The 14,948-nt window shown below is 45.7% G+C and overlaps 1 protein-coding gene across 5 annotated transcripts in view; it reads left to right on the top strand.

The window, feature by feature from the left end:
• LOC147701363 (B-cell receptor CD22-like) overlaps positions 1–14,948 on the top strand; it is a 550,058-nt gene that overhangs the window by 200,269 nt on the left and 334,841 nt on the right. For all 5 annotated transcript variants that reach the window (XM_086930063.1, XM_086930060.1, XM_086930062.1 and 2 more), the window contains exon 2: positions 1,232–1,377. In XM_086930063.1, coding sequence (XP_086786189.1) covers positions 1,332–1,377 — 46 coding nt within the window. In that variant the 5' untranslated portion in view covers positions 1,232–1,331. The remainder of the gene's footprint in view (positions 1–1,231; positions 1,378–14,948) is intronic.

The raw sequence follows: 14,948 nt of genomic DNA, 5'->3' as shown, positions 1-14,948 counted from the left end.
TTCAGGGATTTGTCTTATCTGACCTTTTGCAATGGGGTATCATTAAATCATTTGATAAATGTAAAAAGGAGTTTTACAACTTGGAAACATATTGCTTACAATAATGTTGAATGCGGCACGAGTTCATGCACCCCTCTTTAATGTTCTTAACTACCAAGGAACTTACTGTGATGGACTCACCTCGGTATCTCAGTTTCTGTAAGCTTCTAACAGATGTTTCGACTAAGACCCCTTGAAACTTTAAGACTGGATGGGTGGCAGTCGTCAAGAAAGAGGTCTCAGAAACGTCTTGGAAGGAAGTTGGGTTAAACAGCCTCAAACCTCTGAGTGTTCCTCTCAGGGAATCAGCCTACAAGATCCTATGTCAATGATACCTGACTTCAGAGTGGCTCCATCACATCTACCCACCAATGCAGGATCTTTTATGGTGATGCAGCGAAAGGATCGTCATGCTCAATAGTTGGTGGAAATGTTTATCCAGCAGTGTTGATATTGACTAGGTTTGCTGATTACCCCATGCCGCCCCTCCTCGCGGCTTGTGATTTGAGGCATTCGTCTGGTTGTACCTCCACGTCTGCAGGAAGAATCAGAAGCCCAATGGAGAAAATGATAGCAGCAACCTACCGCTCTGGGGCAGATCATGCACCATAAAAAAGATCTTTAAATCCTGCTGGTATACATTTTCTCTTCTATGAAACGGCCAATGCATAGAGGGACCCACAAATATAACCTACTATCAAGCCCTCCAGTTCACATTTTGTTATATCAAGGGTAGTACTATCCACCAAGGTACATGTTGTTCGACACCATATTTCCAACTTCAGAATTTCATTCAGCACCCAATTGTGTTCTGCAATTCATATTTAAGGCTTTTCTTTGAGCCAATTAATAACAATGATTTGAAGCAGCAAAGTCTAAGACGAATGCTGTTTTGACGACATGCAGCTGTGCGGCAATGGTAGCCACGAATGATGGATAACTCAAAATACACGTGTGTTGTCTGTCACTTGTGATGTCTGGAAGGGAAGCACCAGTGGTGATTTCGGGGTCAGCTGCACGGACAAATGGTATGATGAATGAATTTAAATACAGACGCAGCTCAGGACCACTCAGTTATAAGTTACCATGCCATGTGCTTTCCTTTCTGCTGCCTCATAAATGCCTTAGCGAATTAAGATTGCTTTCTGTCAGGGTAATTTGTATCACAATTGTACTATTTTCTTTGTTGCAGGGCTCCCAATATAAATTATAATATTTTACCCTTCTAACGAAAAGTCAAGATGTGAGTTGGAACCCCAGTGCGATTGTTGGAGACTGCCACTGAATAATACATGATGGCTCTTACGGAGAAGCTTTTCCTGATTACGTTTCTTCAAGGTAATTTAAATAAGCATTTGAAATGCAATCAGTCTCGCCTTTGGGACCTTATATGTATTTAGCTATGCAGCATATTGGCCTGGGTGGTGAAACATTGACTGTTCTTTAACATGAAGGGAAAGTAAGCACCAAACTGCATGGCACGCCAGGTATGGGAACACATGGAGAGAAATATTGTCTTTCAGCTGGAAATGGTATAGTACAAAGCTCTGTTTTTAATATAAAATCAGGGCCATCGGTTGTCATATCACTGAAAATTCAAGATTTGAAAAAAATATTATTGTCTAAGGATGCTCGTGAAAGACTATTTCTATGGACTGGAATCTTGAGAATGATAAAGTGATTCTCGTATTTTACTGACCTCTGCTGGTCGTGTTCTATCAAGAAAGTTAAATATAGGCAGCTGCAGGGAAAAAGAAAAATAGAAAGTCCCTCAGCAGGAAGCAATTCTGGTATTTTACTGACCTCTGCTGGTCTTTTTCTATTGAGACAGTTAAATAGAGGTAGTTGAGCAGAAACAAATGTCCCTAAGCAGAAGCAGACAAGTCCTAGGGCTGATCTCCAGAGCCCACAATGTACATACACATAAAAGTATATACTAAAGTATATACAAGAGGTCACAAATGCTCAACCTAAAAAGCGATATATAACAACTCTTTTTCAATGTCAGCATATTGGTTAGCTTTTGCGTCTTTTTGAGGGTCATTTTAATTTATGTATTTATGAATCTATGTCTTCATGTGGTTTCTGTTTTGTGGTACCTTACCTGACATAATATTCCACTGCCTTCCCAACCCCCCCCCCCCTCTCAACACTCCAAATTATTTTGTGGTGTAGTGTCTATGTTCGCATATGGCAGGAGTCAGTAGCGGGTGGGGACCTTTAAAAGTGATAAGGAGCAATCCTTGTCTTGAATACCAAAGAGCTGTTTCTTGAAGAGTTCTCTCACACTTTCTTGCACAAAGTTTCCTGTCTCACTCCGTCTCACTAATTCACGCAGCCTCACTCACTCTACTCTGATCCACTCAGTCACACTGTTCTTACTCATTCTGAATCACTTTGTCTTACTTTGTCTCACACAGAATAACACTGTTATGCTCACTATCATTCTCCCTCCCTCACTCAATTCATTCTCACACATACTTGTCCTTACTGTCACTCATTGTCACTTACTCCTTCACTGACTCCCTCTCACTTTAACTCATTCACATAATCACACAGACATACTCACAGTGTTAGAATTTCACCATCTCTGAACAGTATCTCTGATGGTTGGTGCAGGCTCCTTCATGCACCTGTATCAGCAACCAAACAATATCATTAGCTGCCTCCGTTTGTTGCTGGACCTGATGCAAGTCTGCATTTTATTTTTATTATATCAAGTGTGAATAATCATTCACTCCTTATACAATACAAATGGACCACAAAACAAGGAGACAGGTGTAGTGAATGAATGAATATCTTTTATTGTGTGGTTACTTAAAACCATTACATTAAGATCAAGTATAAAATTACAAAAGTTTAAAAAAAAAACACAAAATTCCAGTAGTCAAGCGTATGTTAAAAGTTCCCAAAGTTCGGGAGGGCAAAAGGCCACAGAGTTTCTGGTGACAAGCATTTATAAGGAGTTCCCAAAGTTCATACGGGCACACGCGGTCGGGGGCCTGAGAGGTCCACCGGGGGTTCGTACGGCAAGGTCTCTATTCCTGCGTGGCCCTTACTGCTGTCAACTCGAGCCGGGTCTGTTGAATAAATTTTCCGAATGAGGCCATCTGTTTTACTACACTCAAAGTGAATAGATGATGGATTGCTCCCTTGACTGTACGTGTCCCAGCATCCCTCAGAATGGGCCTAAGATAGAGAGTGCAGGGTGCACGTAGGGCGGGGCAGCAAAACAGTAAGTGGGCCAGGGACTCTCGTTTATAGTTGCAGAGTCTGCAATCCCGGACTCCTGCGCCTGCATTTTCCGGGTGATATAGTTCATTGAGCGGCAGGGGGTGCAATCTGTAAGCGAGGATCTTATGCAGTGCTGGGAGGCCCACGGCCTGCGTGAGATGATTTCGAGGATTTTGCGCGATGTGTGGCAAGCATAAGGACTCATGGAAGGCTCTTTTCCTGAGGGACTCCAGGTCCAGCTCCCGGGAGCGTGCACGCACTTGTCTCTTTATCACTTGTTTGATGGTAGTGTAGTTGACAAGGTCTGGGTTCCACGACTCGATCGCCAGGTTCAATTGCGTCATAGCAGCTTCGATGGTAACTGACCAGGGGTTCCCTGGTTCCGTAAAGATGTATTTCAGGACAGCCTTTAGTGTGTTATCGCGTGCCGCTGTTGCGAGGTAGTAATATTTGCTTAGGGCTGCCATTTCTTCCAAAGTTTGTTGGTTAAGGGCGAATTCCAAGCGGATTAGAGTGTTTCTTATACATTTCGGCAGGTGATACAGTCTCTTGTATGCCCCGCAATGGATTTTTTCCAGCTCCTTATTTAATTTGCCTGGGTACGCCTGTTGTGCGTAGTTAAGGGCTGGCATTAGCTTGGCCTTAAGGACTCTTTGGATGGCCGTTGCTGATGGACTATGCATAAGAGCTTGTAGTTTGCATAGGGCAAAGGTGATGGACTTACCTTTACCCTGAACTTTCTTTAAGTGGGCACTGCACGACCCTGATTCGTGAAAGGAAGCCCCTAAGTATAAGTATTTCTGGGTACTGTCCAAGGTTAAATGGCCAAGGCTCCATTTTGCTCTTTTTTTTTGGGGTAGTGCCCAAAAATGACTATTTTTGATTTAGTCGGGTTTGCCACCAGCCTGTTTTTGTTGTTATATATTGCGAGGGCAGTGAGTGCCTTTTGGAGTCCTGTTTTTGTGTGATCTAAAATTACGAGATCGTCCGCATACTGCATGAAATGTATTTTGGTTGCCCCGATCTTTGGTGTTACTAAGGTGGCCCCCTGCAAGGCTGTCTCCATGTCTGCTGTATATAAGTTGAACAGTAGGGGCGCCAACACGCACCCTTGTTTTAAACCGCGGTTCGTGTCTATCTTATCAGTTGCGCAGTCGTTTGAAAGTTTGATTCTTACCCAGGTGTTTTGGTACAGGGATTGTATCGCTCTTAACAGGGAAGGATCAATGTTCCAGTGGACCAGCTTTCTCCAAAGGATGGTACGGTCTACCCCATCGAACGCGGCAGAATAGTCAATGAAGCAGGCAAATAAGGGGAGGGTTTTACGCAGCCGTGCTCGATTGATTAGATAAGAGAGTGCAGTGATGTTGTCCGCGGTCGAGGACCCTGACCTGAAACCGGTTTGGCAGAATGGCAGGAGATTTTCTTCACTTGCCCAGTCTGTGAGATCTTTCAGGATGGCACTTGCATAAGCTTTACCCTCTATGTCCAGCAGGGCGATCATACGGTAATTTGTTGGGTCTGATTTGGTCCCTTTTTTATAAATTGGGTGCAGGAGCGAGCCTCGCCATGAGTCAGGCACAGCCCCCGACAGCCAGAAAATAGGTGGGTCAGGTTTTCGGACCAGAATTCGATGTTTGATTTGAATAGGTGGCCTGGTAGACCGTTAGGGCCCGGTGCGCCGTTTGCTCGAATTTTTTTCAATATTTTGGACACTAGAGTTTTTCCAGGAGGGGATGTTATGTTAGTAGTTAAAGCCGGGTCCAATTTTTGTGGGGTCGTGTTGTGAGGCTTGATGGTAAGTCCTTCTTCCTGGTAAAGTGCTGTTACGTGGCGAACCCAGACAGATGCCTCGAGGGCGTTTTCTCTATGATTTGTGCCTCGACCAAGGTGACTGATGTAACTCCAAAACTCTTATGATTTTCCGGGGCTCAGTAGATCGAAGATTTTCAGCCATTGGGCCTCGCAATGATTACGCTTTGCAGCCCACACTTTTATGGAGTGGCTCTTTGCAACCTCTTGCAATTGGATTTTGTTCTTAGTTGTGCGGTTTTTACTATAGGCTTTGCGTTTTTTGTTTAAGTCCTTTGCACTGGTTTTAATTTCTGCATTGAATCCAAGTGTGGTCGGAGGATGCCAGCGGATTGCCCTGGGTTTGTCTCCACCTCCCCTAAGTTCTGCCGCTAGTGACAAAGTGATTCCTTCCCATGTGGCTATCATCTCCTGATTGTGTTTACGCGGGGGCCAGCCTGCCCACGTGTTTACCCAGTTGTTAAAGGTTGCTGTGGCTACCTGCCCCCATTTTATTCTTCTGGGCAGTTTTGTTAATTCTTGGCCGTCCGATGCTCCCACACATATCGGCTGATATCGTGATTGCACCGATAAGTTCATGGTTATTGTTAAAGCTGCGTGGTCGCTATCATTACGTTGGTGAACCATGAAATTTATCATTTTGTCTTGCAGGTTATCGCTTAAGATGATGTAATCGATCGTCGTTTGGTTATTATACGTGTGACCGATCAAGGCTCCCGGGGTGTTATTTAAAAGCAATGTGTGGGCCGTCGCCAGTTTGTGAGAGTTTAAGAGTTCATTCAGTGCTTCGGTCCCCCCGCGGTGTTGTTTTTGCTTGGTTGAAACCCCTATGTTATGAATGTTAAAGTCACCGAGGATAATGCAGTCTAATGATGGGTGGCCTAGCAGTAAAGTTTCTAGTTGATTTGCGAGTGTGAGCGAGTTAATTGTGTTCTCCTGCGAGTTGTGGTAGATGTTGATTAATAGTATTGGTGGGATTCCGTTTGTCGAGTTGGGGAATTTCAGAATACCCGCCTGTAGGGTGTCTGGTAAATCATGTATTTCCAAGAATTCTATGTTCAAGGCATGTTTTATATAGACGCACTTTCCTCCTGATGGTCTTCCAAATATGTTGGTCTTTTTGGCCGCTTTACTATATTCTGCATATCCTCTTAGCGAGAGTGGGTGAGTCAGCCAAGTTTCCTGTGTGCAAATGATGTCTGCTTCCTCCAAGAATTTCACCGCAGCTGGGCTTAGTAGCAGCTTTTTGAGTCCTGAGACATTCCACGTTAGTATTTTTAGACTCTCGGTGAATTTCTCTTTTTTCTTTAGATTTTTTTCTCGCTCGCTAGCAGCATATTGAGATGTACGAGCTGAATTTGCGGGGCGGGCTTTGTTAGGAGCTGGAATTTAGTGCAGATGGCAGCCAGGACCAGTCATTGCGTGAGGGGCCCCTGGTTGTGCACAATCGCTTTCCTTGAGTGAGGTTTGTTGTGATCTTAATTGGGGTGCCATCGATTGGGCTGTTGTTTATGCTACCTTTGCACCCCTGAAGAACGGACTCGATTTTTTGCCGATGGATAGTAGGAGCGTTTATGGATGTAGAGTCAACCATGTCCTGTGCCTGATTGTCCGGTTTAGGGTGTGGAATCGATGCTTTTAAGATAAGTGGATACTTTTGGGTCGGCTTTACCTTTATCTTTATGCCCCAGCTTTCTAGTAGTGGCTGTTGGCTCCTCAGTGCCTCCGCCAGGTCTGGTCTGATGAAGGTTAATTCCGTTGTTTCATTTTTTTCTTCGGCGTCTGGGGGCAGAAAAGATATGGTATCGATGTCTTTGGTTTTTATGCCTTCCAGTCCCGGCAGATTTGCGCAGAGTGTTAAGAGGTTACTTCGGTTCAAGATGTCCCATTTTCCTTGAGAGATGTATTCTGGGTATAACAGTATTTTCCGGTCCTCTTCCTTTGCTTGGCTTGGAATGGCCTTTTTAAGCCCGGGCAGGTGAGAATTTGTCTGCTGGTTTGGTCCTATTGTCACTTGAGGTGCCTCCATGGGCGTTGTGCTAGAGGAGCAGTGCTTATTCCGTTGCCTATCGACGACTTGCTCTGGTTTAAACGGGGTTGGCCCATGGGGGGCACTCTGAGAATCACTGTTGATGACGTTGATACTTTTTGGATTGTCGGGGGCTATTACTTCGCTCATTGTGAGCTTGGTTTGTGCTGGGTTCTCAGAGCTGGTTTGGCGAGGCTCTTGTAGGTGTTGCCTGACTTCAACAAGGTTGGTTACCTGCGAATCATGCGCATGTTTTTGTGTTATTGGCGCTGTCGCGGGTTGAGAAGCCAGGGGGGGAGCAAGCGAGCTTGGATCCTGAGCTGAGGTGGAGATGTGCAAATTTTCGATCAATGATCCTGTGGCTTCTGCTGTATGCGTGGGGGCTGCCAGGGTAGGCTGCTTGTTGGGTCGTAACCAATTGTGAATAACGCTGTTGGCGTATGCGTTATTTTTCTTCTCCTTGTTGAGTTTTCTTAGTTTTTTCTTGTTTTTCCTTGACACGTTTTGTGACTCTGAGCTGGACGGCTTGGGGGTTGGTTGGTGTTCCTGACTTTCAGCCTTTGTCAGGTTTAGCCTTGTGCCGCCAGCAGAGGGCAGGGCCAAGGGTGCTGGGTTTTCCGAGCTGCTTGGGCGGGGGGTGGCCGGTGTTTTATCCGTGGGGTGTGCCATGACGGGGCCCTGTGTAATTGAGGGCATACTCTTCAAACCGTGTTTTTTATTTGCTTCACCCTTGAGGTCCTCTATTAGAGAGGTCATAATATTTGGAAGCTTTTCTAGACTATGCAGAATCGGACTACAACTGCATGACTCTTGTTTGAATTGTGTGCCGTCCTGCGCTCTGCGTATCAGGGCATTCAAGTTGTCCAGTTTTGAGTCTATCCCCGATATCAGATTTGCCACTATTTGAAGAATGTTGATCTGCACATCAAGCTTGTCCGCGTGCATTATCGCTGCGCCGGTCATTGAGACGAGGGCTTCACTGATTGATAGTAAATGATTAGTATTTGCAGGGCCGCTATCCGAGGGCGGGGATGGGCCCGTTTTGTCATTTTCTTGGAGGCCCGATGTAGGTGAGTTCAATAAGTGTTTTGGGGTCCTGTTGAATAATTGTCGGGTTGCACCTTCCTCCATGGCCGGCGAGTCATAGAAGAATTCTGTGTGCGTTAGTGTGGTGGTGGGGGTTGTGCCTCCTCTCTTGTCGGCATGGGAGCTGTCTGAGGTGACATATGTACTCGCTGTAGCTGCGGAGGGGCTGCTCCGCTGGCAGTCCGCTGAGGTGGGGAGAATCTGGGCTGTGGTGTTTGGTTGGGTGAGCCCAAGTGCCTCCGTGTCCAGTGTCAAAGGTTTGGATCGCGTGCCACTCTGGAGGGTAAGTATTGCTGGTGAGAGGGGTATCCTGTTTGCCCGAGGGCTTGCAAGTGTTAAGTTCAACTCTTCTTCCCCTGTTACTTTGATAGCGAGCAGGCTGTCCGAAGAACTGGAACAAGTGGGGGTAGAGGATGTTTTTGGGTTCAGGAAGCTTCTTATGTCTCTGTTCCCGGTGTTCCCGGCGGGACAGTTTGAGCGGTCTTTAATGCTGAGCCTGGGCTTGAGCATATTTGAGTTCGGGGTGCTAGGAGGCTTCCCCCTGATGTCAGATGGGGGGTGGGGTGGGAGGGAAGGAGCAGGTAGTTCCACAGTGAAGTCGATGTCTTGTCCCGGGAAGGTTGGAGTAGCCCCAGTCGCTCCCGCTCCCCCTGCTTGTTCCTCGTCCCAGGGCCCTGGGCCTTGGTAAGGTCCCCCTAGCTCTAGTACTGGGGGGTAAAATAGCTTCGCCTTCCTTCTCTTGGCGGAGCTATGTGGCCGGGGCTTCTCCTGGGGTTGGACTAGGGTCGAATTTCTGGTCCTCATTTTGGGTAGGCTAGGTGGTTGGCTAGGTGGCTTAGGTGGTTTGCCGGCTCCTGGGTTCCTGCTACTCGATTGGAGGAAACCAAAGCCCCCGGGCGAGGGTCGCTCAGAAGGGTGCAGGCGGTGGAGGGGCTGCGTTGCTCTCCTTGGCGTCGCTTCTTTACTCTTTACTTCTTGCCACGCGCTTTTCAGTAGGGTCCGCCGGCTACCGGCTGCAGGAGGGATCCTCGCGCCTCACTCGCGCCTCACTCCTAGCGCTAGTTTTCGCCTCGCCTTGGCTGCTTGGCTGCTTTGGATTGACGAGTTGGTAGGTTGGAAGGCTGATAGGCAGCTCGCTTGCTGCTTACTGCTTGCTGCTGCTGCTGCTGCACTTGTGCTTGTGCTTGTGCACATTTGATTAGTTGATCACTGTTTGCTGCCACTGTTTAGTACCACTGCCACTACCACTATAGCTGCTGCTCTTCGGCCAGCTATCCTTTGCTTGACGCCGGGGGAGGGGCAGGTAGTGTGTGGGGTGCAGATGCAGGTGCAGCGCGGTGAAGGTGCAGGTCTCCGCTTACCGCTTACTGCATCTCTGCATTCCGCCTCCGCCTCGCTCTTCACGTTGCTCACGTCCCCCTCACGTCCCCTTCGCCTCCGTTGTAGACTATGAGGCTGTGACTTGGGCTGTTAGGGTGTAGCGGGCACTGCGACGATGGCTGGAGTGGCGGCGGATCCTTAGTACGGAGTCCGGCTCCCGACTCCCGGCCCCCGGCCCCCGGGTTGCGGCCCTTCAATCAGCCCTTCAAGTTGGCCTTTAAGATCCCGGTTCTGGTCTCGGGTCTCGGTGGCGGCGGTGGCTGCAACGTTTTCCTGCTTGCTGTTTGCTGTTCACCGCACGCCGCGGCGCTCTCCGCTCACCACCACTCCTGCTGCTGCTGGTCTGTAGCTGGTCTGTAGCTACTCTCTAGCGCCCTCTGTACTTCCTGAGGCAGCCACGAGAAGGTGAGAGGAGACAGGTGTAGTGTAGCTGTGGAGCCCATAAAGGAGAGCCGCCACTGTCCCAGGAACATCTATCACTAAACTCAACTCAAAGAAGGCTTTATTCGATTGATTAAATAATCAATCATAATAGCACTCCGTTAAAAATACATTAAACATTTCATACATTAAAATTCATATCAAGTATTATACAAACTCCAATTCAAAAAAGTTAAAATAGTATTAAACTTACAGAAGCCATCATCTTTTTAAAAACAATCAGGTAAGCATGTGTTTCCTTTGGCTCAAAACTTTTTTCAGAAAAATTGTTATCCTAAAAGCACTATTCTCGTTTTCTAGGTATTGTAGTACCAAGAAAGAAGGGCGACATTGGCGGAGCCATACTGTTTCAAAATGGGTACTAGAAGCAGGCTCCTTACAACAGAGTAACATTTACAAAAAAGAGTAACATGAATCGTAGATTGAGGGGAAGTATTATCACAAGGGCAAGTCTGGAGGTCTTAAGACCATTCGTTCATAGTGGGAAAAGTAACTAATCGATGAAAGACCCCCAACCTAAATCGAGTTAATAAAAACCTGTTGTATGCACCAGGAACAAAGGTTAAACCGTTCCTCTTTACTGAAGCCTTCCAACCCTAACCACCCTGATCCCTCAGCTGTCATGCCCCTTGAGCAGTAGTAATCACATAGCGCCAAGAAACCGCCTGGTGTACGAGCGCTCTACAAATTCTTTAAAACTCAAACTCAAATAGGGTTGAACAGTAAAAGTAATTAAAACCATCTTATTATGCAGGACTGTGGGTTTTAAGATCTCAGTGGACATTCTAAGGGTATCTTGCAGCAGAATACCATATTTTCCTAATTCCTTCCTTGATATTGCCCCTAGAGTAATAGGATTATTAACAAACTCCAAATGGCCAAGATCTTTAAAAAACTTATAAACATATCTTACCCTCATTGCACCCTCCAGTTTTAATATGTCTAATAGAATATCTCTATTCAGTTTGGCCTCCCCTTTAGTTCAGAGCCTATGCCATATTAAGACAGGCTCAAACCTGATAAGAACAGAGATAAAGGAAAGTCCTAACTCTGCATGGCAGATGCAAGCTGAGGTACAATTCGGGACAGATAAAATATATTTCAAGAAGGAATTTTCAACTCTCTGAATTGGGAGCAGGTTATTAAACCCCCAAACCCGCTCCCATAAACTGCTGCTGAAATGCACTTTGCCTTATAAATTTTAATGAGCTCCTCCAGGGGTGTTTTGCCCAGTTTTCTGGCAAAGACAGTTAGGGCAGATGCAGTGCGTAGAAGTACCAGTTTTTTTGCTGCCATGCTTTTGCCCAGGTGTCATTATGGGCAAAGTTATGGGCAAAGAGAATTCCCAAGTATAAGAATTTCTTAGTGGACCGATCTTTTGTCCTGCAACAAACATATCCTTGTGTTTCTTGATACTATTACCACAGCGCATAACAAAGGTTTTGGATGCGTTTACCCCTTAACCTAGATCCTTCATAAAAAGGGAAAAACAGAACGCGCTGAAGGCAGACTTGTGTGTGTGACATCAGCACCGCATCATCTGCTTACAAGAGGGCTGTTATTGGACGACCAGATACTTGAGGGAAGTCTTGATTATCTTTAAGGAGACCCTCCCCCAGTCCATTTATATACAAATTAAAAAGGAACGGGGCCAAGACACAACCCTGCCTGACTCGGCTCCTAATCGGGAAGACTGCCGAGCGCTCGCCATTCAGAGCACAGTGCACACTTGCCTTTGCATCACTATAAAAATGTTTAAGAAAATAATAATGTTTGCATCAACCCCCATAACTACTAATATTGACCATAGTTTAGTGTGGACCATGCCTCCAAAAGCAGCTGTGAGGTCCATGAATGGTAAAAATAGATTCCCTTTCTTAGCCCTTGGGTACTTCCCCAACAGAAGAGAAAAATGCAAGCCCTGCTCTACAGTCCCCACACTGGCCCAAAAGCCATATTCACGGTCCAACAGAACAGAGTTATTATCAGCACAATCCTGAAGACGTTCCAATATAACTCTGCCTGCTACTTTCGTTATGGAATCCAACAGGGAAATTGGCCTGTAGCACCCCGCATTTTGTCTGTCCCCCTTTTAGTCTGTGCTACCAATACCTTCATTTTAGTATCCTTCGTTCTTTTCTTTTCTTGTTCTTGTTCATCTCTAATCCTATTTTGGTGATATTGGAGCATCTGAAGTGCTTGTGCAGGGGAGCTTGCTTGCCAAGTACTCTCTACCTTTTGTACTCTATTTCTGATCGCAGGCAAGGCATTTTCTACGAAGTTGGAAACAAGTAATCGACTATAGGCGTCTCCACCTGAGGAGAGGCAGCTGTTGATGAGAAAGCATTTCTCTAACCTTGTATAATAGTCCCCTATATCCTCATCTGGTTTCTGTTTGCATGCAGAGATAGCATCCCAATCTTCTTTCTTAGTGGTCCCCTGCCGGGGTATCTCACAAGGGAATACCAGGACGAGTTCCCTAAGCAAGCGCCTTGATGCCTTCGGGTGATACGTGCGCTATATAAATCGCAATACATTTACATTTACATTTACATAGTGGTCAGCAACTGGGAGAGTATTTTCGGGAGAAGGCGAGGGAGTTCTAGGACTAGAGGTCCCAAGCCTTGTCTAGCAGAGCGAGTACTTTCTTCTGTCTCTAAAGCTGTCCATACTATCTGTAGTAATCTCCTTCTTATGTAATGAATGTCCCTGGCTCTGATGCTCTTGCTATGTGATATCATTTAGAATGTTAACCACATGGCTGCTGGGCGTTTTCCCCCCCAGTGCTGGAAAATGCCATTTTAGTGGCACTATGACGAGCTCAGCTCGTCATCAGCACACGACACCCGTGGGTGATGACGAGCTGAGCTCGTCATCAGCATCGAAAGGGTTAAGGAGGTTTGTGCTTGAAGTGAGAGCAGTTAGAGAAGATGGGCTGAGCAGCCAGGAGGCCGCTCCTGGTGGGGCTTATATTAGGAACTTACATTAAGACTTACATTGGAACTTACTAAGCTGTAACTTAAGGAATAAACTACAAGTACAAGAGCTGTCTATGGGACTTCTTTATTTCTACATTGGCGACGATTTAAAAGGAGAAGAACTTACGCGTGGAGAAAAAATAGAACATTTGCCACCTACTGGAACTGGAACTGAAGGTACTTATATTACTTAAGACATTGAACTATTTAAACTATCTGGCACCCGCCCCACCAGTGACCCTGACAACGGTCGCCCTAAATAATTCTATGTGCCAGATCCACTTGTGTGTGAGACCGTAAAGTGTATCTGCAAAGAGCTCTGTAATTACCAGCATCTTAAATGCACTGAACAGTTGGAGACAGACATCCAACCTTGATGTTAAATGGCTAGCCAAAGAACACTGTGTTGATGACTTTTGGCAACTATTGGGCCTCGTGTAAGGAGTCTGTGCATCAAGAGCAGTGATTGTAAAGCACCTCAACATTTAAGTACTGACCCTGGAACCAAGGTGATTGGGGGAAAAGACTCATGTGTGAAGTCATTAAAGTGCCGTGAAGATTCACAACTTAAATCAGGGTCAAGGATCGAACCTTGGTGTAATGTTTGGACTAATTTCTATTTTGATTACTATGATTGGGCCCTGTGAAGTGCTAAATCCAAGACTTTTTGAATGGAGAGCGTGTGCACAGGAGTGTCCCAGTTACCTTATTGTGGTGATTTTGGTCCGTGATTTGAAGTTTGACTTGGGACTAATCAGCGTTGTGACTGGGGGAGTGTACACACTATTTTCAAATATATTGGCAGCGCTGCACCCTCAAAACCTGCGGAGTGACACCCAGCCGCATCGACGTACCGGAGAGAGCCAGGAAATCAGAACGAGAACAATATGAATTACAAAAATGTATAGATAAATAAACGAGAGATAAAACGGGCACAGTGCCATCTGGTGGCTATTTTGTACCACTGCATCAGGGCATTGAAATAAACACAGTTCAGTTGTTTGACACCGTGAAATCTAGAGCAAAGGAACTTTCAACATGCAGTCTGATTGGAGAGGAAGGTGTCTCCAGAACTGGAGAAAATGCATAAGTGTGAGATAGGAACTGGGTAATTATAATTGGTATATATAAATAAATATAATAAATTATATAACTGGTCATGGGAGTCAAGATTAAACCTAGAACCAATGAAGCAATATTATATTTTGGGGTTTTTGAGCACTTTGCTAGCGTAACTGCTTCTCAACTATTTGAAAATCAGGCGCGAGCCTTTTCAGAGCGCGCATTTACCTGCTTCTAGCAGCTTGTCACGGATCGCCTGTGACGCACTGGTTCCTTTGTGGGGTTTTCAGCTGCTACCCAAAGTTTGGGACCACCTGCATGCCTTAAGCCATCCAGCGCTGCCTCAGAATACGTGCCGCCATCTTGCTGTAGGCACCATCGTTGCTGTATTGCTTTACATGTCATTTGCCAATCACGCATATTTGTCATCTGGGACGTTTTTCAATAAAGATTACAGCTTACAAGTGGTGACTGGTGACTGGTAACTAGGGATGTCGTGGGATCAAAGTGAGCTTTTCAACTTTCAGGTCTTCAACTTTGATGTGGATTATGGAGGTACGGTTTTGAGTTTCTACTAACTTGGAGTTTCTACTTACTTGATCTCAGTACAGCCGCCCGAGGCGCTTCACATGCTGACTTCCTCAGTCAACTCTAGTGACATTTCGCTCACTGGTGGCATTATATGACATTCAGTTGTTCATGAAGGCCTTGCTTACTTCTATGCTGGTTTCTAATGGATGTTTTTACTGGATGTTGTTTTCAATGGAACGTGTTTCCTTCTCGCATAATGTATACTTTGTTTTGTGTCTATAATGCTTAATTTAAATCTGAGCTCTGAACCATAGTACATGTTTATAGTATTAAATCTATTGGGAGTTTTCTATGTT

Source organism: Lissotriton vulgaris, chromosome 7 (genome assembly GCF_964263255.1).
Source record: "Lissotriton vulgaris chromosome 7, aLisVul1.2, whole genome shotgun sequence".
Lineage (NCBI taxonomy): Eukaryota > Metazoa > Chordata > Amphibia > Caudata > Salamandridae > Lissotriton > Lissotriton vulgaris.
Note: the sequence above shows the minus strand (reverse complement) of the source record. Positions and strands in the feature narration are given on the sequence as shown.